Source organism: Phasianus colchicus, chromosome 15 (genome assembly GCF_987193195.1).
Source record: "Phasianus colchicus chromosome 15, bPhaCol1.hap1.1, whole genome shotgun sequence".
Lineage (NCBI taxonomy): Eukaryota > Metazoa > Chordata > Aves > Galliformes > Phasianidae > Phasianus > Phasianus colchicus.
In genome coordinates, this window is record NC_143450.1 from 11,105,727 (window position 1) to 11,132,405 (window position 26,679).

The 26,679-nt window shown below is 39.9% G+C and overlaps 1 protein-coding gene across 2 annotated transcripts in view; it reads left to right on the top strand.

Moving 5' to 3' along the window:
* Positions 1 to 26,679, top strand: part of RNF145 (ring finger protein 145) — a 42,892-nt gene that overhangs the window by 2,496 nt on the left and 13,717 nt on the right. For both annotated transcript variants that reach the window (XM_090150674.1, XM_031598191.2), the window contains exons 2-4: positions 7,921 to 8,134; positions 17,555 to 17,663; positions 23,245 to 23,336. In XM_090150674.1, coding sequence (XP_090006800.1) covers positions 7,951 to 8,134; positions 17,555 to 17,663; positions 23,245 to 23,336 — 385 coding nt within the window. In that variant the 5' untranslated portion in view covers positions 7,921 to 7,950. The remainder of the gene's footprint in view (positions 1 to 7,920; positions 8,135 to 17,554; positions 17,664 to 23,244; positions 23,337 to 26,679) is intronic.

The window sequence follows — 26,679 nt, forward strand, 5'->3', positions numbered from 1 at the left end:
GCCTGCCTTGGGTTCTGAGTGTGTGCAGGGCACCCTCGGAATACTTGAGAGGGTCGCAGGGGAGTTATTTTCAATTACTCTTGGAGATTAAGTTTAGAAAAAGAATGTGAGCTGTTAAGCTGTTGCTGCCTGTAACTTCAGTTTACTTGCAAATTTGGTTTATTTGTGCTGATTATCTTAAATAGCTGTATATGAGAAACCATCTCTGCTTCTAGATCATTTTCTTGTTTGTTTTACCAGTTGTGGCAGTTAGCTCCAATTTCTTGCTCCTAATGTCACAAAAAAGTTCACTTTATTAATCTCTGAACTGATTACCATTAGGAAATGGTTCTCTCTGACCACCATTGCAGGGAAAGATCATCAGAAATCTCAGTGACCTGAAACTACTGTTTGTCCAAAATGCAGCATTCATTCACCTGGTTTGCAGCAGTCCTGGGAGGAAGCCCTGACATTAGAGCAGTTCTGGTCCTGCAGGGGACGTGGGCAGAGCAGTGCATGTCTGGAGATGAGCTGGGGAATTCCTTCCTTGGGAGAGATGGAAGGAGAGGAGCGCCTCGCTTGGGTCCTGCTGTGGAATCCACAGTGCAGATGCAGAGAGACTCATCATGCCCAGAAGACATAAAGGATGGGTGTGCCTTGGAAAGCTCTAAGCCTGCTTAGTGTTTCACGTCGTGTTCCTTTTCTCTAAGCTATTTGCTATTCTCGAGTTGGTTTCCTTCTCTTCATGCAAACATGCAGAGACCTTCTGTTTCAGTTCACTGGAAGTCTTTTTTTATAGTTTGGTGATTTGTTCTCCTTCTGACTCAGTTTTCATTTCCAAACACATCAGGGAATGTTTAAGGTGTTTACAAAGTGGACAGTTCACAGCAGTTTTGCTTTTTAAGTGTGCGTTCATGTCTGGCACTTCCCGTGTGCTTCAAGCATCCTTGTGCTGGTTTCTCTGTGTTTATTTTAAAGCATTTCCTTTTATTTCAGCGAAGCCTGATTGCTTAATTAGCTAGCTGCACACTTGAAAGGAGCATTCAAAAGTGGTGCTTCACCTCACGGAGTTTTCCTGGAAAATTTTGTTGATTGCACACTTTGTGTTTAAAAGAGAACTTAAGCTTTAAGGGGGACTTTCCTTTCACCATTCTTGTGTCACACGTCTGTTACTGCAGGGAGCAGAGCTGCCTGCTTGACAAGCTTGGAACTGGTGCTTCTTATTTACAGGACTCAAAGGTGCAACAACAAAAGTTTTATGATATTAACGCAGGAAAATCTTGAAAGTATTTTCTATTTTCACTTGTGACGAGTTGGGTAACTAGTTGTTAGCACTGCCAGCTCTAAACATAGTCTATATCTGTATCCAAAGTGGCTCAAAGCTAGCTGAACAGCCGTGGGGGATGGCGTGCATTTCATCCTGCTGCATAACAGTGTCCTGGTACCACGTTCAGGCTGCAGTTTGTGGGGTCTGTGAGCTCTGCCTGTGTGGCTGCTCTCCTTTGCTCCAGCCCAGAGTTGGCTGTCACAGACTGCATCATCCCAGTGCTCTGTGTGCAGGTCCCTGGGTGCTCTGTCCTCTGCAGAGGCGCTTTGGGACTGCAGCCCAGATTTCCTCAGAATATGCTGATACAAATGTGGTTAGGCAGGCCTGTAGGTGTAGACTTGCAAATATGGCAGTGACGGCAAAAAATCTGCTGAATAACTAGTTAATGAACCAAACCTCAGAAGGTTTGTAGAACTGTAGAGTCAGAAAGAACCTGAGAGCAGCTTGATTTCTGTTCATTCAATCTGTATAATTTTTTTTTTTCCCTGAATTAATTACAGATATAATTGGTTATGGTTTTAATGTAATGAATTAGATAGCCGTGTTTCAGATTCTGAACTTGACAGGGCAAACAACGTTCTGTGCTCTGAAAAATGAGCAGCCCTTGTTGGTGTGCCTGCATTTGAATTGATAATATTCAGGCAAGGAGGTGATCCTATAGGAATCCACAGAAAGGTTTTCCTGCGTACCTGCTGGGTTTGTTAACCCTTGTTAACATGTGTCAGTCCCTGAGTTCAGCTCCCTGGTCCTACCTACTCATTATGAAGACTTGAAAGCACTGTATGTTTTACAGGCTGCCTATAAATAATACACTTGCTCTATAATTGACTGGAGCTGCTTATAGTGTATGAAAGTACTCTAGAAATAAATCTTTAAAGTAACTTTTAACTTCCCAATGCTGAGATATATCCTCATTCCTGAATTGATTTTCTTCTCCCTCATAAAACTTGCTAAAACTAATGGCAGTTGGAAATGTAGACTTCTTTCTTCTGTACACTTAACTGTCTCTGGTTGGTTTTGCCTTTAATATGAGTGCATGTTCACTTCTGTCCCTGTGAAAAGATGAGGGGTTAAGGTACTGATTTATAGTATCAATTGTTTTACCTGAAATATATTATGTATTTGCTTGAAGTGATGGTTGACTGTTTATAAATGATAGGGTCTGAGGTGAGTAGGAATTCAGCAGTTCATTTGTTTTCTAAATGGAAATAAAAATTCTGCAGTTCTGTATAGTCTGCTCTATAGCAATCAGTGCTGTTAAACTAGATGGGGGAAAAAAATCATTTATTCTTGTTCACTTCTTACATAGCGAGGTTGAGTATTCTGTTTGCGAACTGGTATTCTCTATAAACCTTTAAATTGAATGCTAAATACCAGGTGGTTATTATTTGGAATTACTAAACAGGTGAGCTGCAGAAACTGTGTATCACTGGAGCTGCTTACCGGATCCTAATGACAGCCTTGCAGTGCAGACTGGTACGCTCAGTATGCTCGTTGTTTCTGGCCTTCTCAGCAGAAATGGTTGAGTGCTGTCCTTGTTAGCCAACACAGAAGTTGGCCTCATTTAAGCTGTACAGGAGCAAGGCGTCTTTTGCTTTCCTTGCTGCTGACTGCATGGGCAGGAGCTGTTCTGATGGAGCACTGACTCACGTACTCTCTGGAGTTCTGTGGGTTTTTGTGTATGTTTTTTTTTTTCCACAGACACACCGGGAAGTTCTTTGCTGAGCGTATTATCTGATAAACCTTTTCAGACTGTTCCTTCCCTTTCCTTCTCTTTGTTTTCTCTCTCCTAGATAGATGATATAAAGATAGAACTCTCTGAAGTACCAGATTGTTCTGTACTTCAAATTTCTTTCAGTTTATTTTCCTCAGAAACAGGATGGGCCCTTGGAAGGAAGGGTTCTAAGAAATGAATGAGTACAACGTGGCTCATGGGTCTAATTTTAGGGTTTTCTACTGTGACATTGCACCTTCTGTAGTTCCAAGTCAAGACTCTTCCCCTCCTTCAAGATCTGTCCAGCCATGTTTACCCTTCAGGAAACTCAAAACTTTTCTTGATGATGTCTTTAGCTTCAGAAATTTGAAGTGGAAGCTGGAGTACAGATCAAAGTCTGATGGTTAGTGAATGTATCCGAAATAACTGGGATGTTGCAGATGTGAAGAAAGCAAGTTGAAATTGTTACTTCTTTTAGTTTCTGGTCAGACTTTCCAGCTGTCTGAAGTCTTAATCCTGTAGGAGGAGGAGTGCCTGGCTGGTTCTCAGATGTTACACTGAACGTTGCAGGATCCAGTCTAGCACTGAAGCTCTGATCCCAGATGGAGCTACTGAGTCTTTCTATGTTGGTTTTTGGTGGCTGTTAGTGGAAGTATTGGCTATTTTGGTGGAGATATGAGAACAGTGCTTATAATAGCAAAAATTCCAGTGTATTTCTGTAAGTATTGAGAAACATTGTTAATGCTTTTCTTAATGTGAGACGCTCTACTTGATTAATGGAACTTTGGAGCTGCTTGGATAAATGGATGCAGATTTTGTGTATCCTCTCGTATTTTCATCAGTGAGTATTTTTTGCCTGTGATGTGATGTTTAAATATAAGTTAGTACATAAAAAAAAATACTGCATTTGTTCAAGCAGCATAAATCACACTTTCAGTTGAAATGGTAAATTCTTATGTTATGTCAAAGCCTCAGAAAGAAACTTCTGTTAAAGGGAAAATGTGTGTTGTCTGAGAGATTTTTTTTTAAGCTTGCCGCTCATCTGTTTTGCCAGTGGACTCATAAGAGACCAATCTGTGATAGCTTTTTTTTTTTTTTTTTTTTAAATCAGATTTTACTAATTTATCGTTGTCTTTAAAACCAGCCAGGGATGTTTTTGGCCAAACATTTCTGCCAGATGAAGGAGGGATTTGTAGGTGCTGTTGTTGTTGTGGAAACGCTGTTTTCCAAACATTAATCAGTTCTGGTGGGAAATTTTAAAATGCTGTTTGAGGTCAAATAGTGCAGCTGTGCATGCACTCACTTAGGAGGTGGAGTCTGAATTTCTTCCTAGGACTGTTCATTTTCTCATCCTCATTTGGAACAGCAGGATGTTTGAAATCATGAGGAAAATATGCTGAGGCACAAACAGTGGCTTCCCAATCCTATTAAGTCCATTTTTTGGCTGTGTTTAAGTGTGACCTATGTTTTCTAATGTCTGAGCATCCAGCAACTTGTCATCATCCTTTATCTAAAGGTTTTAGAGGTTTAATTTTTTTTTATTAGTTTGCTTTTACACCAATCAAAATAATGTATTGTGAGAGCTCTCTGTGATGTAATGAGCTGAGTGCAGTGGACTTTGTTGCTCGTCTGTGTTATGTTTTGTTAGAACTTGGCAGCAGTTACAGCTGAAGCTTTATTTAACACATCCACATTTCTAATGAAGTTAATTTTAAAGAGTTTCTTATTAGCACTGAGTGCTCTGTCAGGCAGTGGCAGAATACATTGCAGTGTGTCAGTGGCTGCCTCTCATAGAATGTAGCCTATCGATTGCAGCATAATGTGCTTCTCAAAGTTTCTTTTGCCTTTCAGAATCACGGAATGGCCAGGGTTGGAAGGGACCTCAAGGATCGTGAATCTCCAACCCCCCTGCCACATGCAGGACCACCAATCTCCCCATTTAATACTAGACCAGGCTGCCCCGGGCCCCATCCAGTCTGGCCTTGAACACCTCCAGGGATGGGGCATCCACAGCCTCTCTGGGCAGCTGTTCCAGCACCTCACCACTCTCATAGTAAAGAATTTCCCCCTGACATCCAACCTCAATCTTCCCTCCCTCAATCTAAAACCATTTCCCCTTGTCCTGCTGTTATTTACTGTTTCAAAGAGTTGATTCCCCTCCTGTTTGTAGGCTCCCTTTAGGTCACCCCGCAGCCTTCTTTTCTCCAGGCTGAACAAGCCCAGCTCCCTCAGCCTGTCCTCATAGGGGAGGTGCTCCAGTCCCCTGATCATCTTCGTGACCCTCCTCTGGACCCTCTCCAACAGCTCCCTGTCTTTCTTGTACTGAAGAACTGTACTGTACTCTTGTCTTTCTTGCCTTTGTGTTCATTAACAGGGTTAGAATTGTTTGCTTCCTTAGGTAATAGAAATGCTGCTCTTTCTAGTTTTCTTACATTCTCAAGCATGTGTGTATTGACTTGGAAAGCAAATTTTTCAGCTTAATTTGGATGTGCAGAACCCCAATTAACTTTCAGTATTTGGAGAAGTCCACAGAGTTCTGTATTTGGGGTAAATCAGGAAAGTGGGAGGTTTCTCCTTGTCCTGTGGGTTTGGTTATTGCAGCTGATTGAAAAAAAGTTTGTCCATTACAGGAGCTCAGCTGGGAGTCAGTTCTTGTTGGCACTTTCCTTTGGCTGTAACAGTGAGCACCTGAAATCAGCTCCTGCCCTCCAGGCCCTGATCTACTTGGAAGTGTGTCCTAGCATAAAGCAGAAGGCAGCTTGGTTTAATTAATTAATTAGTCGTAATTAATTTTGAGTATCTGGCAAACTCAAGGATTTTAGGGGGAGGGAAAGAGAAGACACTATATGTCTTCATATGAGTTGGCTTTAAGCAGTGTGCTGCCTATGAGCAGGGGCTTGGTTTGCAGCATGCAGCCGAAACGCTTTCTTCCCATCTGTGCAGGTCCCAGTAAAGTACAGTGCATTTAGCCTCTGCATTTCATTCTCACTAAATGCTAAACATGAGCATCCCTTAAGCTATCTGGGCAGTGGTTTTGGTTATTGGTCCTAAATATTTGTAAATGTTGTGGCAGAACTTCCCCTCAGAAGCCCCAGTGGGTAGTGTGGGTGCCAGGCATGAATGTGATGCTTTGGGGTCTGCAGAGCTGCTGCAGGAGTTGTAGCTGTCTGTAAAGGAACAGCTAAAAACACTTTCTGACTTTCTGTGGTATGCTTGGTATGCGGGACGTGACACTGCTTTACTTGAGCAATGGGGCTGTGGGCTGGGTGATAGCAGCCCTGTAACCTGTAGTCTGCTGAGACAGACCTCACTTCTGATCCACCCTGATTTGATGGCCAGAATTGATGTTGTCATCATGTCAACGTGGCTTCAGGTGTGCATGAGTGGTTCCTGGCAGCATCTTGTCCATGGCAACACAAACAAAGCTTCACATGATGGTTGTATATGAGAAGTAGGAAAGATTTTTGGTTTCTGTGTATGAGCAGCACTTCCTTTGGTGCTGTGCTTCCGTGTTGTATTTTTAAAACTTGCGCAATAACCACTTAAAGAAAAGCTTGTAAAACTTATTTTAAAAAGCCTGGTTCCAAATGCAGATTTTTCTGCTTCTGTGATGAGAGCACAGGTTTTTTTTCAAGTTGTCCCCCTAAGAAGAAGAGGTCCTCAATTCCAATCAGTCCAGTTAGACCAATTAGTCCTGAACTCAGCTACTAATGGTGTGCTGTTAATGATGGTTTTTATTTGTTTGAATGGCTGCTGCTGGATAAATGCTTGCTGGGATCTTCCCCACCTTGGCCTTGAACACCTTGCTGTGCTGCTTCTGTGCACTGTGTGTGTAACTGCTGGCTCATGTACCCAGCCTGGGGGCTGCGCTGCTCCCCAGTGGGCGAGGGGTTGAGAGAGTGCTTTGTTTTTAGAAACAGCTGTTGGTCTCAGCTGAAAGCAGTGCTCTGGCAGGTTGTGGAAAGTGATCCTTCTGCTCTTTAGAATGGTTCTGTTGGTGATCAAACAGCATTTGAAATGCTGTTGTGGACCACCGTGTGTGTATGTGTGTATATATATATACATAGGTATTTCTGTTTTGAAAGAGAAAGAAGGATGAATTAAAAAGAAAAAAAAGGAAAAAAGAAGAGCCCTTCATTGTCTTGCATCATCCATCTTCTCTGATTGCAACCTTCAAAATTAAATTACCTTCCAGTACTCTCGAGAAAGGATGTAATTTTTTTTTTTTTAAAATATGATTCCTTGCAGTGAATTACATTAGAATAAGTAGAATTGTTCTGTTCCTGGTCTTAATCTTCAAAACTGCCTCGAATTCCATAAGTGTATAAAATCATAGAGGTTAATGAATGTCCTAAATAATTTTCTGACATTTGAACTTATTTTAAAAATCATTTTAGTTTGCACTGAGGAAATGAATCTAAAATGTTTTAAAAAGTTTTAGTTGGTGGTTATTTCACTTGACACTCATAGATCTGTATGTAGAAACAGAACAACTCATTGGCAATATTCTGTGACTTATTGCCGTTTGTTTTTTAAAGTTTATCATGTTGGTGTTTGTGTAATCTCTTGTGCATTGTAGTCCTTTGAATGGATGCTTGGACTCTGAAATAGTGCAAATAAGAATAAAGGTTTATTTGGTGTACACTCTGACCATTCTTATTGTGTCATTAATCTGCCCCCCCAGCCCCTGTTTTACAATATTGCTGTGGAAAACTGCTAGCAAATTGACTTACACTTAGCAAAAATAGAAGCTGTCCTGTCTGGATTTGAATTTAAGTCAGTGGATTCATTTAGTCATTTGTGGCCTTGCAGGAAGCCCCATTCATATGTTCACAAAGCCTAATAGCTGTTTGTTCAGTGAGATTGATTTGATTACTCTTCTGTCTTGTGCCATTTACAGTCTGCTGCCAGTTCACGGAAAGGGAAGAGAATGGCTGCAAAGGAGAAGTTGGAGGCAATATTAAATGTGGCCCTGAGGGTCCCAAGCATCATGCTGTTGGATGTCTTGTACAGATGGGATGTCAGCTCATTCTTCCAGCAGATCCAAAGAAGCAGCCTGCACAACAACCCTCTCTTCCAGTACAAGTACTTGGCCCTTAATATGCATTATGTGGGTAAGTGAATGTGAATTCAGGAGAAAACACTGCTAGTAAATACCATTTTTGCTTGCTTCAAATTGTTAAGAAATTTATAATAGTATGGTAATATATTGATTACAACAAATTGCATGGAAATAAATGTAATCAGCAGCACTGTAATTAATGTAAGCGGCTGTTTATGTTAGCAGTAAAGAAGTCCTGTCTAGGGTCTTCTGCTTTGTTATTTAGCCTTGATATGTAAATAGAGTAAAATTAATGCCTGGAAACAGTATTGATGCCCCTGAGAGAACAGCGCGGTAATGCTGGCTGCACAGTAAGAAAACTGCAGCGAAACGCTGTGCAGACAAGAAGTATTGTAACTTAAATCACTGGCATTAAGGAAGAGACTAGAGCAAAGGTTGCCTGCTCTGAGCTGTGACCACAGCACCAGAAAGTTGGCTGTTACTGCTGTGTGGATATGGTTCTTCAGCATACAACCTTATGACCTGTATGTATGCTCCTAGTCGATTAGAGCATGTTAAAAGTCCTGCGTGGCAGATAAATGGACAAAATTACTAACATGGTTCAGGGAGCTGAGGTTTCAACCTTGCCCTGCAAGTCTAGCTCTGAAATGCTAAAAGTCTGCTTTCAGGAGATGAAAGGATTGCTGTTCTGGGACCTGCTCTCCAGGTGGGTATGTGATTCATCTACTGAGTGCACATGGGGTTAATTAGGGCTCGGATCCAGACTGTTGAGGTTGATAGCCAATGACAATCAGCATGGGTGCTGCCTAGCTTTGGGAGAAGTGGCTGGCATATTATTATCTCATTCTGCAGTGTTTCTTCCTTGTAGATGACTTAGAGGATAAAGATGTACTGGAGTCAGCTAAAGAAAACGCCCTTTAGTTAAGTTGTTAGAGGATTTTTTTTTTTAATGACTTGTCCAGTGTTTTAATCCTGACTGCAGAAGTGTGACTTCTTATTTTCAATCTATTAAATGTCTGTCTGGAAGTTTATTTACTGTCATTGGAAACACATGTGACTTTCTTTGTTATGGCTCCATTCTACTTGGCTAGGGATACCTATGTATCCACTACTGCCAAAAGCTGATGTGACTGCTTTATGGGGTCTTCATGTGTTTTTGGGAGAGAGTGCTTGTTTGTTGCTGGTGAAATGACACAGGACTGTGCAGGCGTGGAACTATATCTGGCCCTCTCCTGCTTAGCTTATTCTGTGCATGTAACTTGTACACAAACAAATACCTTCTAGGAATTAGTTTGTCAGTTTAGTTTCTAATACAAAACTAGGAGTTGTGCAGTAAGCTATCAAGATATAACTTAAAACTGTGACACATTCACAAAACATTCTTTTTTATAGTCATTTAATAACATTATATTTGCTCTAGTGTTAAGTTAACTCCAGAGTTAAGATAACACCAATAAAAAGGCATTACAGAGATGGTAGGTATTATTACCTCGAAGTATTTCTCACCTGCATGCTACTTAAGTTCTGAACCAGTGGATTCTGGTGTGCTCCTCCTACAAGCTAGTGTCTTGGTACATAATCATTCAGTGGTAATTCTGCTTTTTGCTTTTACATTATTGAGTGTCTTTACTTCTCTTGTTCCAACCTGTAGTTGCTGTGACCAAGGAGAGCTTTTAAATCATCAAACAAGTTGCTTGGTTTAAAAGATTTTCAGACAATTATCCGGGACAAAGCTTGGCTTGTACTCTATTTAAAAAGTTGATCTGTGTTTGTTCCTTGGTTATTGGTCTTTTTTTCTTAAAGCTGTGTCAGCATGAAGCTGGGCTACATCAACTTTCATGTCTACACAACGCTCTCTAGATTTAATTGTATCAGTTTACATAATCTTAATTAAAATAATGTATCAGAATATATAAATGGAATTTTTAGAATAAACAAAGTACTTTTTTACCAGTTTGGAAAATGAAGGTTCTTTGAAGATACGTTGAGGGAAATTAACTGTTAGCATGTAATCTGAACAACAATTTGCTGTGGATATCTTTCAGCATGCTGATCTGTTTTGTAAAAAAATAAAAAAATAAAAAAATAAAAAATCATATTTGCTGTAAGCAAACACACTATCAGCAAATGTGGCAGCAGTTTTGTAATATAAAGTGATTACTGAATTTCTTTAAAGATAAGGTACCATATCACAGAAATGCTTGTAACAGCTTAGGAGATCAGATATGCCTATCTCAGGTAGATGTTTAAGGAACAGTTTGATTAGAGCTCTATCAGGATTGGTAGATTTTACTGATTTTTAGAGTGAATGTTTTCCCAGCACCAAGGACCCAGCTGGAGGTTTCCAAGGTTATCCCTTTCACTCAGAGTTTGAAAGGCTGATTGTGTTTGCTCAGGTGAGGCAATATGTTATGGTGTGACTCACGTTTCAGGTAGCAGTACTGAGAAAGTCACAAAAGCCTCTAGGATGCAAGCTGTTATTTGATTCAGCTTTTCCCTCCCATATCATTTCATGAAGCAGTAAGTTCAACTGCATGAAATGTAACTATAAACGTATAAAGCATTGCAAATAGTGGAGGTAAATTTCTGCTTAGAATTTTTGAAAGTAAGCAGATTAATTTAGTATAAACAAAATTACTTTGCAATTTTCCTGTAAACTTTATCTGTCATTTAGCACCGTGGTTACTGTTCCAGAGGTTTAAAAGGCCTCTGCGTGGCCTGCAGTAGTCTTCAACATGCACAGCATGTGGTAAGTTTTCACTCATCTGCTGCAGTGGTGGTTCGAGTGGTCTGTTATCAGATAGAGAGATCTGGAGGTGGGGAGTGGGGGAAAGCTTAGAAAAGGAACAGAAGAGCTTCTATCCACAACTCTTTTAAAGACATAATGTGGTTTAGTTAACACTTCATTAAAATTGTTTTATGTAAGTTAAGCACCCTCTTCTTAAGGATAAGAAGCACTAGCTAAAATGGCTTTCTACCTCAGACTTGTATGTGGTGCAGGCTAGCACACTGCTACAGTCAGACTTCACTGCTTTATTCTATGCTCTAGAGTAGCTCTGAGTGAAGAGTCATTTATATTTCTTTGATACAGATGATGGAAATAGATGAAACCACGTAATTTCTTCCTCTGAAGGGCAAAGTAATGCTATTTTATTCCAACTTGTAAATGCTCTGAAGCTAAATGGAAAGAGTCATGTACTTAACCTGTAATCAGTTAGACTTGGAAATAAATCACTATGGGCACTGGAGTATGCTAAATACGTATTGTTTTCTTAACTAAGAATAAGAGCAGTTTTCTATCTTTAACTGTATTCTTTGTCATAACAACAATAATAAAATCTGGGAAACAAACTCAAGAAACCATTTTAAATACTTTGAATAAGTAGAACATGCGTCATCTTTCCCAACCCTGTTTATAATTGCAATTTCTTGAAGTTCACGGTTAATACCTTAATTGTTAGGTCACATCATTGACCAGGTGCCAACTACTTGTTTGGAATAAGGCCTTCAACAAAGGGGCTTGGGGCAGGAGAAGCCTGAAGATGCTGCCATCCGATGGTAGCTGGTTGCTATTTTTCTTGGTCTGCCCACTTTCTTTCAACAATCATGCATTCATTGGAAGATGTTTTATTTGCATGGATTTTGTTTTTTGTGATGTCTTTTAAATGGTATCCTGGGCTCCATCAGAAGAGGGATGGCCAGCAGGGACAGGGAGGCGATTTTCCCTTTCTACTCTGCTCTTGTGAGGCCTCATCTGGGGTACTGTGTCCAGGTCTGGAGCCCTCAGTACAAGAAGGACAGAGAGCTGTTGGAGAGGGTCCAGAGGAGGGCCGTGAAGATGATCAGGGGACTGGAGCACCTCCCCTATGAGGACAGGCTGAGGGAGCTGGGCTTGTTCAGCCTGGAGAAAAGAAGGCTGCAGGGTGACCTCATTGCAGCCTTTCAGTACCTAAAGGGAGCCTACAAACAGGAGGGGGAATCAACTCTTTGAAACAGTAAATAACAGCAGGACAAGGGGAAATGGTTTTAGGTTGAGGGAGGGAAGATTTAGATTGGATGTCAGGGGGAAGCTCTTTACTATGAGTGGTGAGGTGCTGGAACAGCTGCCCAGAGAGGCTGTGGATGCCCCATCCCTGGAAGTGTTCAAGGCCAGACTGGATGGGGCCCGGGGCAGCCTGGTCTAGTATTAAATGGGGAGATTGGTGGCCCTGTGTGTGGCAGGGGGGTTGAAGATTCATGATCCATGAGGTCCCTTCCAACCCGGGTCATTCTGTGATTTAAGAGGAAAGTTTCAGAGGTCTGATAGAAACATAATAAGAAGTGCCATGGGAAGTTTTGGTTCACACTGCAGCAGCAAGCTCTTGGGCTCATCCCAAAAACAAACTTCTCAAAATCCTGAGATGAGGATGCATGACTTAATGTGCAAATGCAATTAGTGCGCACACAGGTGAAGTGCTGCTCAGATCCAGCACATCCAACACCTCTAGATTTGCTGTCCCACGTCTTCTGTTGCCCTCCTTCCAGAACCATTTAATTTAAGGGATAGTAGAACTATTTGCTGAGTGTTACTATTTTAAACTGTGGCTATTTTTAACTAAGTGCAATTTGATGACATGAACTTGGGCTTTATTTCTTCTGAAAAAGTACTTGCTATATCTTGATATCCTCTTATTGAATTATACAGTGCAGTTGGTAGATAAAGAAGTGGGTAGAGATCATGGTCAAAATATAGCATACTCTTTTTTTTTTTTTTCTCCCTTTTCTTTTCCCATAGTCTGCTAGTTCTCATAATGCTGCCATAGCATCCTAGGCTTTTTCTGGTCAGCTTCAGGTAGCTTCTCTGTGAAGCTGGTAATACTTCTTTGTAACTTGTATTGCTATTTATTATTTTAAGAAGTCAGTAGTATCTTGCTTGAAAGGAGATTCTTAAAATTTTGTGAGGTTCTGTTGACAATTGTATTTCTGAGTACCATAATTTGGCAATTTGTGTTCATAACTTGGGATACTTTGTGAGTCTTTCTATTTTTATGGTTCCAATTAGAGCTGTGTTTTCATTTGCAGTTTTCTTCAGTTTCTCTCTGGTTGTAATTCATGCTGGAACTCTGGCCAGTATGTGTGCTGTGTTACAGAAGCAGCCCCTGAATGATAGAGCAGTTCTAGAACCTGAAGTCCATTTTGTTTATTTTGACATAACTGTAAATCTCTGTAAGGAACTCAGTTCTTGGGTTATTTATATTTCAAACACTCAATCTGTTACATATTTAATAATTCAAGAAACATCTGTTGAAACTGATGGCAGTACCCCAGTAATGAGTAAATTGTTGCAATTATTTTCACTGAGATATGCAGATGTTTGTAATGATTTCAGATCTCTGTTTATAGTTGCACTTTGCCATGACTGGGTAAATACTAATTTTCTTGTGCACAAGTAGGTTTAGATATGTGTTTTCTCAGCGTAGAATTAATTTTTCAACATGTTTTCTGAAAGGCAAAAATACCACATTGGCTCCAAGTACAGAACTTCTCAGAGTGTGCAGCATTTGTCTTCAGCAGCTCTGGGTGAGTGGGAGAGTGAGGAAGCTGAAGATGTATAAGAGCTTTTCTTCTCTCCTGACTTAAAAATAAGTGGCTGTTGTGGCTCCTTCTGGACTTGAGCCAGTCTTCCATCGGTGTGGTCACAGGAGTTTGGTAACTTCAGTATCATGCCTTACCAACCAGGTGCTCTAAAGAGAACCTTTTGAAAACTGTCCACTTTTGAAATAGACATTTTAGGTATACAGGAATTTATAAAATCTTTCTTAATTGTTCTGGTGTGAATGGTTATCCTAAGAATTAGACTCACTGGGGATAAAGTTGTTATTCTGCTTCTACTACATCGAGTACAGTCTTTCAGAAGTTTGCCTGTGCTTGATGCTTGTATGTTGTAGCCAGGTGATTTTCTGAGTAAACTGAAATGGGGACAGGCAAGGGTTAGGCTAAAATTAAATAGCTGACTTGGTGGTGCACTGATCCTACGTGGAGCCAGGACAGATAGAGTCTTGATGGTGTTCTGTGGCTCACAGGTTGCTGCTTTGCAGGGCATTGTAAGATGTGCCCTTTATCCTCAGTGGGCATGGTGGAGCAGGAAAATAGCTCCTTCCAAATTAATTTTGTGGTACAATTCAAGCTATTACTTTCTGGTGCTCAAAGCTTTAAATTCCTTCCTTTGTAGTATCCAGCATAAGCAGCTGCTTTCCTTCTGAGAGCAGTGTTTCCTTGACGAGCCTCTGCTGAAGCAGTATCCAAGAGATGGTTTGGTTTTATTAAGAAATGCTATGAACTCTTGAATTGGCTTTCATCTGCAGAGTTCTCATTTTTCAACTAAACCTGTAGGAAACTTAGATTAATAACATGAAGTGGACACGAGGGATCTGTAATCATGCAAATGAGCACTAAAATGGTTCATAAAGAGGATACGTTGTGGCTTTGATCATGCTCTGGAAACCTCCACTGTATGCAGCTTGCCAATAAAGCTCAGGCATCAGAGTGGAGAAGGAGGTAATGCGGGGTGAGGGAATCTGGGAAACACCTTGGTGGGAAGCAACCAGAGACTGCTGAAAGGCAGTTTGTGAGCTGTGCTTACTGTAACAATGAGCATTGCACAGTGAGGGGTTTTCATCTAGCTGAATCAACACGTTGTAAATGAGGTCATGAGCCTGTTAATGTTTGTGTTCTTGTCTAGAAATGTTTAACTTAGCTTTTCTGTTGATTTTTATTTTCTTTCTCCAGTGGTGTCTAAACCAGTCCCATCTTACAGAAAAGGTGGTGGAAGCTCTCTGCTTCCTTTTGCTGCCAAACAGGTGCTCTGTGCTTTTTAAGTTGGGCCAAATCAGATACTGTTAACCCGTGCTGAAGGTTACCCACCAGGGTGACTGTTTCACAAGCTGTAAATCCTTGAGATCCTTCCCCAAAAGAAATGTCTGTTTTCAATACCATGCTTTTTTCTGACAGAAGAGGTGCAAATGAAAACAATGTAATAATATAGATGAGAAAGCTGCTGTGAGAAATTTCATTTTCTGGTCCTTTGTTTTGAAGTAGAATCTCATTTATGCCATTTACTAATTACATCATTTGTCAAAGCAAAAAGAAAGGGAACAGAATATTGCTGCTGGTATGTCTGAATTTGGGCTCATCTTCCTTCTGCAATGAGCCAGTTTGGTAATGAATTATTTGCTTTCTTTTTTTGGCAGAGACATTGTAGTTAAAAATGAGGTTGATACCACTGTGGGAATTATGGCCTCTGCAGCAAGAATGCAAATATTGCAGTATCAAGTGTGTCAAAATCTCTCTAGTGAAGTTATAAGATAGAACTGTCAATGGGAGGGAAAAGAAACTACTTTAAGTGTCTATCACTCCCTCCTTCAAAAAGTAACAGAGTAAATACAGGCAATTTCAAAATAAATATTTAAGTTCTGGCTCACTCATGAGTGGTGGCATTACCTGTGCTGCCTGCAGGTCATCTGTGTGAAAGATACAGGTGTGACAGCATCCTTCGTATCTTCTGATCTGTGATTAGATGTTTTTTCACCCCCTCAGTGTATCCTTCTATATTTGTGTTAGTGATCACAGAGAAGAATGGACTTCAGTCACTTTAAAATACTCCTGTGTAACGTGGCTGTGCTGCAGTTGCTGCCCCCTGAAAAGTCTTCCTTCTGCATAAATTATCCCAGTACCTTTCAAGTTCATTACCAGGTGGCCTTTCATGTGACTGAATAAGGTGAAGAAGATGGCAGAGCTTAAATGTAGATACAGTAAACAGGTATTGTTGGACTATTTATAGAGTAGAAGAGGAATAAAAGACTGCATAATAAACTCCATTTAGTTCTCCTCCACCTGAAGGTGAGTCACAGGCTGTGCTGAGTGAGAAAGTTTTGGGGAGGTTGGATTCAGAGCTGGAGTGGGGCATGACTGTGCCAGACAGACTTGTCCCTACCAAAGCAACGAAGGGAAGGCAGTGAACACAGCAAGGACTCAGTATTAAAAATGTCTGCAGTTATTTCGAGGGCTGGTTTTGCTGTGGGCATCCTGATGGCTTTTCTAGGAGCGTGCTGCAAGTCACCATGAAGACCTGAGTATTGGCAGAGTTTAGGGGCTGATTATTGCAGGTGGGACCTACTAAGTAGCCTTGAGATACTTCTACATAAATACTAACTTTGACATTGTATCTTTATCAAATGTAGGAATATATTGTGTTACAGTAGCTGTTTGTCTCACCTTTGAGTGCTTAATCTAGAGTTATGTTGCTTTCTTTGGTATTCTTTAAAAATTTCCTGAATTAATTCAGTTAAACAGGCTGTACTCAGAGTTGCTGAGTAGTTGGATGATGCTTAGGGCTGCATGCTCACATTACACTTGAGGTGATGGGTTAACTTCTTTGGTGTTTTCTTCTTAGCTGAAGGGAAGTTGTGAGCCACAGCTGGTTTTGTTTTTTTCTTTTTTTCTCCTGAATGAGTTTCAGTGCCAGGCACTTCAGTTGACCTTCAGAAAGAGAATGAGTGTGCTGCATTGTGTTGGAGAGCTGGGGTATAGAGATTAGTACAGGCACCGCACGATGGATCTTTGACCTCTGAGTGGCTAGGAAAGTGAAGAGGATGGGCAAACACTGCCCATTTGTGGAGTGCACTTTGAGGTATTGTGTTAATAAAATATCCTAATGAGAGCAGTTGGGGAAAGAAAGATCAGTGTTCTGTTGGTTATAAAAACTGCTGAGCAGCCAGGCTGTTTTTGAAGACTGAAGCTTTACCTGCACTGGATCTTTTTCCACAGTTTTACTAAATGCCAACAGGTAGTGAAGTAATGGCTGCTGTCAGTGCCCACAAACACTCAGTTGTGCCATGTCATCTCGTTTCATGGAGCTCTGGTGGCTTCAGTGTGCTTTAATGTTACCAGAATGGAGAAGAGCCTGTGTCTTCCTCAATTGTGCGCATTAATAGTGTCTTAAAACTGTAGATACAGTGGAAGAATTAAAACATATAGTGATAATCAGCATGAATGAGTGTTCTGTATGTTCTCTGCTTAAAGCAAAGGATATTTGACATCTCGTGATTGAGTTTGTTGGATGGATAGATTTCTTTTTCTGTTATGCTGATATTTATTTTCATTTGAAAGAGGGACACCTAAGTCTTTTTCCTTTTGTTACATTGGTTTTGGTAGTGTCTTGGTAAAATCCAGGGGGATCAAGTCCACCACTTGCTGTCTGGATGTAGTGCTATAGAAACTGGTAGAGCCATCTCTGCTCATGGTGGGGGGGAGAAAGCAGTTTTAGTGTGCTGTGTGTTTTGATGAGAGGAAATTAAAAATGCATGAGTTTTATGACTAAATGGAAGCAAAGATAATTGATGAGATCTGGATAACTTGAGTGCTAGTTCATATTTTAAGAAATATGGGGTTAGGTAATATTTTTGGAAATCTCAAACTCTACTTTCTATTACAGGTTACATCTTAAGTGTTGTGCTCCTAACTTTACCAAGGCAACACCTTGTTCAGCTTTACCTGTACTTTCTGACTGCACTGCTGCTGTATGCCGGGCACCAAATTTCCAGGTAGGAATAGTGAGTTACTTTTGTTAGCTTCATTTGTGGGTTAAGAATGTAGTGGATACTTTGTTAATAGCTTCTGCAAATTGGGGAAGTTCTGGTTTTCTGGAGGCTTTTTCTTGTGCCAAATAACTACATGCATCCTGCTGTTGTTTATCTTAAAAAGTTGATGGAATTAAATTTGCTGTCAACTAGTTCTGGTGTATTTGTGTTGACTTAAGAGGAGTTTTTAGCTGCTTTTCTGCAGAGTAGAATGTCATTAATCTGAGGACAGAAAACACTGCAGGACTAAATATGACCTGTGATGTAGTAACCCATTACTCAATGGCTTAATTAACATGCTTTCAACACTGAGGCATCTTACCAAATGAACAGAATGTTACCTTCAAATTCCTGGCATGTATGAGAAGGGAGAAAGTAGTGCTGTGGAGGGTAGTAAAAGTGAAGTAGTTGTGGAATTTATTCTTAAATTCATTTTTGTGTAATATATTTCACAATGAAAGCAAAAAGAAAGGTTTTTGAATCTAAAATACAAAGCAGTAGGCTGGACAACTCTGAGAAAGGCAAGACAATCATTTTCATTTGTTTGGCTGTTGAAAGCCAATGTAAACTTTACTACTTTTGGTTAAATTGGAACCAAAGAGAGTGCCCTCACATTCATGTCTTTACATGGGAAGTTTTGTAAATGTGGACTTAAGCCTGATTTTTTTTTTTTTTTTTTTTTTGGTTCCTGCTGATGGGAAACATTTAAAAATGTGCTTTTGATCGATTTAAGTGAAGTAATAGGTTTGTTATTTCTGCATCAAAATTGTTGTAGTAAAACATTTGCTGGAATGTTTGAGTATGCTGCAGCTCAGGGGAAGTGCTCATGAAGGTTTTGTGGTAACTTGGTGTGCAACTCTTGTAGTTGTCAAAGTTTCAGTTATTAATTTCCTGAACTGATGAGGGTGCAAGAGAGAAATCAGACCTCTTATTCACTGGGTATGAAGGAAAGAGGATTTTTTTTATAATCCTCAGCAGAGTCCTCAGTTTTTACAGAAGAGTTTGTGGGTGTTTCTGATAGAGTTAAAGGCTTACTTGTTAGAAGAAGCAACCTAAACATTATCTATTGTATTTGTATTGAAGTGAGAATACAACTGGTACCAGAAACCCATCAGATACAGGGCTTTGGTCCAGAACATTTAGAGCTAAAGATCCTTATGCCATTCTGTATCTTCGAGTCTTTCAAGTCAAAGAGAGGTGGTATGGATTTTGGTTAATAAATATAGTGCTATGCCTTAATGTGATTTTTATAGTTGTTTTTCTCCATAATGTGAATTGTAAGTGGTATTGCATTTTGAAATTTGGCATTTAAAGGCTTCATTGAAATATGTTGGATAACTATTGCTTGGTCTGTTTGCTTTTGTATTGAGCTTTCTGTATTTGATGCTTCTGGAGTGTATTAATGAAGACTTTAATTAAATCTTTCATCAACTGGCACAAAAATATTTAATTAAAAGATGTCTGAAATTCAAATAGTCCAGCACTATTCCCTAGATATTTAACAGAGCAAGTGTAGCTCATGCTTCTGAGTGAGCTTATCCATTCCCTGGATGTAAGATGGGCTGGTTTGAAAGGAGGCATTGCTCAGGGGGAGCTCTGCAACAGCCTTTGTATAACACAAGGAATGCAACCTGAATTAGGTTTTCCAAAGAATTTCTGAATCAGAAAGATTCAAAGAAAAATTCAAAGAATTTCTGGATACTAGTTTCATAATGAAACTAGTAAAGTTTAACAACGTGCAGGTACTATCTTGTTGCTGGAGCCAAACCTCTTATTAATGGTGCTATCCAATTATAACTGATGTTTCTATTTAGCAGACTGATTGTAGTGAGACATACACTTATCATGTGTGCAGACTCTTCCTGATTTTTTTTTTGCTAATAAATCTGCTCAGTGTGTGCTGCTTGCACACATTACCAGTTGGGAGGCTATTTAAAACAGATGAAGAGATCCTATCTTGAGGCGAGGCCAGTTTGGTTAATGCAGATTTTAGAACAAGAATCAGCTGGCACTTGTGACTCTGCAGCGTCCTGGAAATTCTGAGCTGCTGGAAGACTGCAGCCTTCAGTGCTGTTTTTCCAGCCCAGAAATAGCTTGTGGTTCAGCTGCAAGTCTAGGAATAAGATCTGAATGTTATAGTTAAGCTCTGATTCAGACTTCAGATCTCTTTGACCTTGACAAGACACTTCTTAGCGTTTGCTTCCCCAGCTGTAAAACCAGGAATTACCTTAATGTGGAAGGATTGATTAGCTAATGTTTGTGAGCACTTGGAGAGTCCATGGCGGTACTGCATTTATACATCACATGTTAGCCTGGCAATTTGGGTAGAGATAATTCACCATCTGTTTAAGAAAAAATAAGTCAGCTTTAAAAAAACAGCCCTGCCACTCTTGACAAAGAAAACATACTTTTTTTTTTTTATATTAGCTGCATGAATGTCTTGCTTGAAAGGATCATGTTTTCCCCCCTCCAGCCCCCAATTTCAACAATAAAACTGAGTAAAAGAAATGAAGCAATTGAAAATATTATTTATGTTATAAAATAGAATACACATTATATTATCTGATGCTGTCATTGCATTCCAGATGTTAAACCTGGCAGAGCTTGGGGAAGATTTGAGATGAAGCTAGCTGGGAGGAGGAAAGGAAGAGGAAAAGGCAGGGAGCAAGCGATTGAGTTCTGTCTTATCTGTATTCTTAAAACATTTTAAATTTTCAGAGTACCTGTAGACATTCAAACTCTTAAGTATGTGTGTATTTGATGTTAACAGCAAAGATTAATCCGTCAAGTAAGTGTCAGCAATATGTCTCAATTAGGTAAAATAACAACTGTGCCTTGTGCTTGTCAATTACAAAGCATATTTTTAATAACAGAAGACCTTTCTTGGCTTTCCATAACAATTAATGATTGTGCTGTATGTCTTCACCTTTATAGAGCAATGTTAATCATGACAGTCCAGCAGTTTGATAAAATGAGGCTAGGAATACACGTACAAAATGAAAAAGAGGCAATTTGATCTAAGCCTTATTTTTACATCCTAATTTTCTACAGCAGTAACACAGTTTCAGCCATTGTATTGATGTTTTCTTACACTGCTGGAGTAAAATGAACAATTCTCAAATGTACATAAAAGCTGCAGCTTAATACAGCTTTAATTGTTCAAAATTGAGTGCAGGCTCTTGTTCTTCTCAACATCTTGTGTAGCAGTGCAGCTGTTCCAGGCATCTTTTGATTGGTGTCTGTGCCAAAAGATCCCATGTTTCTACTAGTGGAAAGAGAATAATTACTTTTCTTATTCAGACACCATCTACAAATACTGTTCAAAAAATATAGGGGACCTTGAAACATTGCTTCTCTGATCTGGTAGGTGTGCAAACCTAAATTAAAGAGACGTACTTAAAGAGTGAAGCCAAGTGTAACACCTCTGTATGAATGACTAAATCAGCCAAGGGCAAGAAATATAGCTTGAAAGGATCTGGGTCATCTCCAGTCTTGTTGTCTCTTTCATAGCAGGAACTATAAGTCCAGCTTCTTGGTGTCTTAGCTAAGTTGTGTAAGGTTTTCGTGCTACCGTTGGCGTTCTGGATGATTTTGTAATCTGTTTCCTGGCAGATGTAGAAAAAGTTAGATGTCTTCACTGCTTTCCTTCCAGCAGTTTAGAAATAACCATCGTTTTCACCTTCAATTTCAGGATGGAGCATGATATTGCTAATAGAAAAAGCCATCTTCATGTTGCAAATTTGTATGAAACCTGTGGTAGTGTTCTTTTCTCCCTTTGTAACTGATAGATTACCCTGCTTGTTTTGCACATGCTGAGAGAAAGTGCTTTCTCCAAATGGAAATAAAAAATATATACCCAACTTTGTCCCAGAGACTACACCTGTGTGGGTGTTTGAAAATCAACCAACCAAACCCTTGCACTGGCTTGATAGCAAGGGGGAATGTTCTACCTAGGATGAAGTGTTACTTGCCTTTTCCATCCTCATGTGTTCTTGACTGTAGGTATTGTACGTTACAGTCTAAAGAGCCCATACCTGCATACCTTGCATGCACTGTGACACTTGAAAAGCTGCACTGAGTAGGCAGTGATGTCAGCTATGAAGAAGGGGCTTTGAAGTGTTTGTTTAAGTACCTACCTTGAGATTTATGTCTCAAATTCCAGAGACTTTTTGTAAATGAGTGTGTGAATACCTTAGTTTGGAGTGGTGAAGTGATGCTAGAACCAGAGTATGTTTTCATATTTCTGGAGAGAAGTGAATGCTTCTAGTAGCATTCACTTGCATATATTTTTTCTGCCCTGAAATATAAAGAGCAACTCTTAAATTGGTTGTGATTTCCCTCCTTGCTTGCTCTGCTTTGACTGCGTCTGTTCCCAGCGAGCGTGGCTTGCCTCGCTGATGTAAAGAACTACTCCACAAGTGAAGCTCCCTGCTGCTCGAGCAAATACCCTGCTGGCTCCGTGCAGGGTCAGATTGAGTGTGTCTGCTCAGCATTCCTGTGGCTGCAGCCAAATATGATGGACTGGATGGGGTTAGCAGAGGCTGTGGGGCCTCAGGAGTTGGTGGTGTGTAACAGAGGTGCAGCAGCAGCCGTTGGGGAGTACAGAAGAGAGAGCTGGAGCTCTGGATGCAAAGGGTCACGAGTGTCGCCTGCTGTCTCATGGCAGGGGATTAACGAGCCACTGGAGAATTACTGCTGTGCTGTTCCAGGATTATCTTCAGAAAGTGCAAAGTGTTTGCTCTTCATATGAAGTTCATATTTGATTTACTTCGCTGTTACGTAGGTTAGCCCACTTACAGTGGAGCTGATGGGTGTTTGCCAACAGCAGGAAAAATGCCTGCTTTCTGTAGGATTCTTACTTCTTTCTTTGTTGGCCTGAGCTCATCCTCCTAGCCCACCTTATCTCAGAGAAAAGTTACAAATGTTCTGTCAGGTTCTCGTATTATCTTACTGCATCTTCAGTAGTGCTCCATCAGTTTGGTGGCATCCTGTTGGTCCCCCTGAGCTCCCCAGGGTGCAGCTCAGTTTTTAAATCCTGTTGGTTGAAGGGATTATTAGGCAGCCCTGTCCCTGACTCTTCCACGACTGTCACTGTTCTTCATAGCTAATTTTGAATTCAGTGCAAAACATTTTGTCCCTTTAATTGGAAGACCTTTCCATATGATTCTAGTGGGGAAAAAAAAAAAAACATAATTAGGAAAAAAAAAACCCACTTAATAAGGAAACTTAAAAATGAAATGATGCTTAAGAGGCTTTGTCAATAAGCAGTTTCAGGCCATGCAGAAGAGCAGCTTGGGTGTCCCAGAGGACTTTTATGGCTGTGACAGTGAGTCTAATTACAGATAATATGCCTGTTGCTGAAGTCATGCTCCAGTTAGATCCTTCGATCAGTGAGGCTGCCATAACAGCCATGCTAATATTGCTTTTTGAAATTTACTTAATTGTCTGTAACGTACACTGAAGCTAGATGTGTGTGGGTAAGTAAATTGCATCTTGCCCGATCAGAAGGATCTTAATACATACTTTGTGGTTTTATTTTTTTTAGGGATTACGTGAGAAGTGAATTAGAATCAGGATATGAAGGGCCAATGTACGTGGAGCCTCTCTCAATGAATCGTTTCATGACTGCATTAGTAGGTAAGTGACTGAAATATTTGTGATGCAGGAGAGAGTTCTGCCTAATTCTTTTCTTTGAAACCTAGGCATGTTTTGCCTCTTGTTTTCAAATTTCTCTATCACTTTTGGTAGCTGTGATCCTCGTTAATACACAGGAGTTCCGTGTGTGTCCTGCCTGACTCTCCATATTCCACTGAATTACCAATACTCCCTTATTTACAGCATTGAAGTATTTTCTAGATTTCTTAGGGGATTTTTAAAATTTAATGATAGGTTCAAATGCTTGAGATTCATAAGGGTATTTTAATCTATCACACTGTTGTAAAGATGCACTTTGTTGCAGTTCATGTTTGTTTATGACCTATGGAACTGAAATTAAAAGTGTGTTATGATTTGGTGGAGTAGGACGAGTGGTTGGTGAGTATGTTCTTGTAGAAGCATTTTAAATTTATGTCTGGAATTTGGGTGAAAACTACACAATAAGCAGTTCTTATAGGAGGTGATTTACCATAGTAGGCAGCATAGGAAGTATTCTTAAAAGAATGCTTTTGAGTTTTGTCTCTGTATCCCTCTCTACCCCCTGTGAAAGCATCAAAGCATGAGGAATGTGGGAAGAGAGATTCAAGGGTCTCATGTATGCAGTTCAGTTTGTAGTGGTCGGTCACTTACTGACAGCATACAGTTGCTCTCAAGAAATAGTATCAGTATTCTTTAGTGCTTCTGTGTTTACCAGTTCTAGAATTGTGCTTCTTAATTGTAGCATTCTGTCTCCATGTTCTTTTCAGACTCGCAGTCTGATTCAGAATGATTGGATTGTCTTGGATGGAAAGTACTGTAGAAATTTCAGTAGTAACATTTGTAATGCTTTTGTCTTTGAAGTGGTTGTGCAAGCATTTATTCTGTAATGGCTTTATAGATGAGCATTATCATATTCTGAGAAAAAAGGAAAGAAAACAAGTGAAATAGGTTTGTGGATGTGTGCATGGAACTGCAGGCGGCTTTTTTATTTTCCAGCCTAGTTCCAGGGATATTTCTAATTAAGCATTAGAAAAAAAAATAGAAAAAAAGCATTAAGGAGTAACAACACAAAACTACATTTAGATTATTTTATTAATGGATGAGATGACTCCTTTTCCTAAAAATCTCAAAGAAATGGTGAAGAATTGGGCTTTTTATGCTCCTTCTTACTCTTTCCTCCCAAATGAACTTTGGAAGAGAATAAATTCAGCATTAAGGATGCTGTGCCATACCATATGCTCTGCTGAGAGGATATTGGAATACACATGTGCCATGTCTATTCTAGATATAAGCCAAAGACAAACTCGGAAGAGAAATCTTCCCTAATTCCTTTCACTAAGGTCTATGGTTTTCATCAGATTATTGACAGATTTAGTGAGCCGTGCACTGTTGGCAAAACTCAGTTGCTTTCTTTTTTGCTTGCAGCTGCTGTTGAAAGATTTAAATGGGTTTACTTCTTACAGTATATTAGGTCTGCCAGAATATCTACATCTCCTATGTGCCCGCATCTTCACTTTTAAATTTGACATTTGTCCTTGCTTTTAATATTTTTGTAGAAACACCACTGGTATTTTCTGAGGAAAGGAAATCTTGTTTTGAGGTTATTTCTTCTCTCTTCTGATTTCTAGGTGTGCTAAATTTACTGTCTTATCATAGGACATCAAGGTACAGCTAAATCCTTTAGTATGTTTCAATGAGGAAATATTTGTAATTAGTTCTTTGAATCTCTCTTAGATGCAGTGCAGGGTTCCATGATAAAGCAGAATCCCTTGGAGCTTCACAAAGCAGCAGGCAGAAAGAGGTCAGGATGCATTATGCCGTTCTTTAACATATAGACAGAAACTAATTCAAGAGTCAAACCCATCAGTATCCCATGGTGTATCATTCAGTTCTAATACAGATTAAAAATAAGAGATGAAGACAATTTTGTTTTTGTCCAGTACAGTTTTTTGTTGTACTGGGTGGCAAACTAGAATGTCTGATTATTGCAATTGTATTTCAGAATTAACTGTGGCTGTACTAACAAGTATGTGCATGTTAATCTATTTAATACCCTCATTATTAGTTCTCCATGTTCTTCTAAAGACAACATGAAAGTGTAATTTTAATCTTGATGGCAATTGGTGGTCTTTGGGGAAGTTCTATAGAAGTGGACTTTGAGATTTGACGGTGTTTTGTGTGAATATGAAACACTGTGTTAAATTTGTTACATGCCAAGGTATTTATCCTTACCAAGATATTTATCCAGTGCATTCTGCCATGTCTCAGGAGCATACTGTGCTGAACTGCCATCTTCACAGCAAAGAGAGCTAGCAGGTGATTTGCTCCAGTTTGTTTTTCGTGTGTTCTGCCTGAGCATTGTGGTGCAGCCCTGTTGGCAAAGGCACTGAGACAGGTGCATAAGGAAACAATCATGATGCTGATAGAGCTCTGTTACCTAAAAGCTGTGGTCACAGTAAAGGAGTTGATGTACATTGCAACGCCTGGGTCACAAATTTAATCTCTGTTAATGCTTTTATTCATGAGTGCCTTTTGAATGGTCTTTCACAATCAGTTCTTTCCCCAGTTCTAGCTCAGTCCAATGACTGTTAAATAGGGTTACCAATATGTTCTGAAGTGCTGGATGGAAGGAATAAATGCCTTAGAACTGTCTCTTGGATGAGTGTGTCACCCTGTGAGAATGTCAGCTGTGGATGTTCCAAAGCAGTGTGGCTTTGGAAGTAGTGGAGTCTTGTTTTTTCTTGGTTCTCATTGCTCAGTAGTGGGAGCACTTAGTAACTTCAAGGCATCTTGCTTTTTGCCAAGCAGTTAATGTCATAACCAGGAAATTTGTTAACATCAGCTTTTTAAAATAGGGGATGAAATGGAGAGTTCCCTTCTAAATGTGGTTTGAACAACTACTGTACCACATGGGCTCAGTTACTGCCCACTTTCCATTAGCTTACTGCCTGAGAGTCCTTGGCTATATTTAATGTATTTGTGGAGGTTTTGGGAGGGGAAAAGAATGGGCAGAAACTTAAAGCAATAGATTTCTTCCTCATTGCCACATTCCCTAGCGGAGGAGCCTAAAGTCTTGCAGGAGCATTCCAGACTCGTTGTCACTGGCTGTGCTTTTCAATCCACAGCATCTAAGATTGCAGAGTGGACTGCTCCATTGGATTTGCTAGTCTTAGCAGATAGTTTGAGCATTAAGTTTTTTTTGGTGATTTGATATGAGTTCCAAACTGATTCCTTCTGACTGAAACTGCAAATTGTGATATCTCACTATTTACAGCCCTACTTGGAAATATATTATGGTATGCAACACAAAGAGTCTGTCCTGAACAAAGGAGTGGCTGCCCCAGTT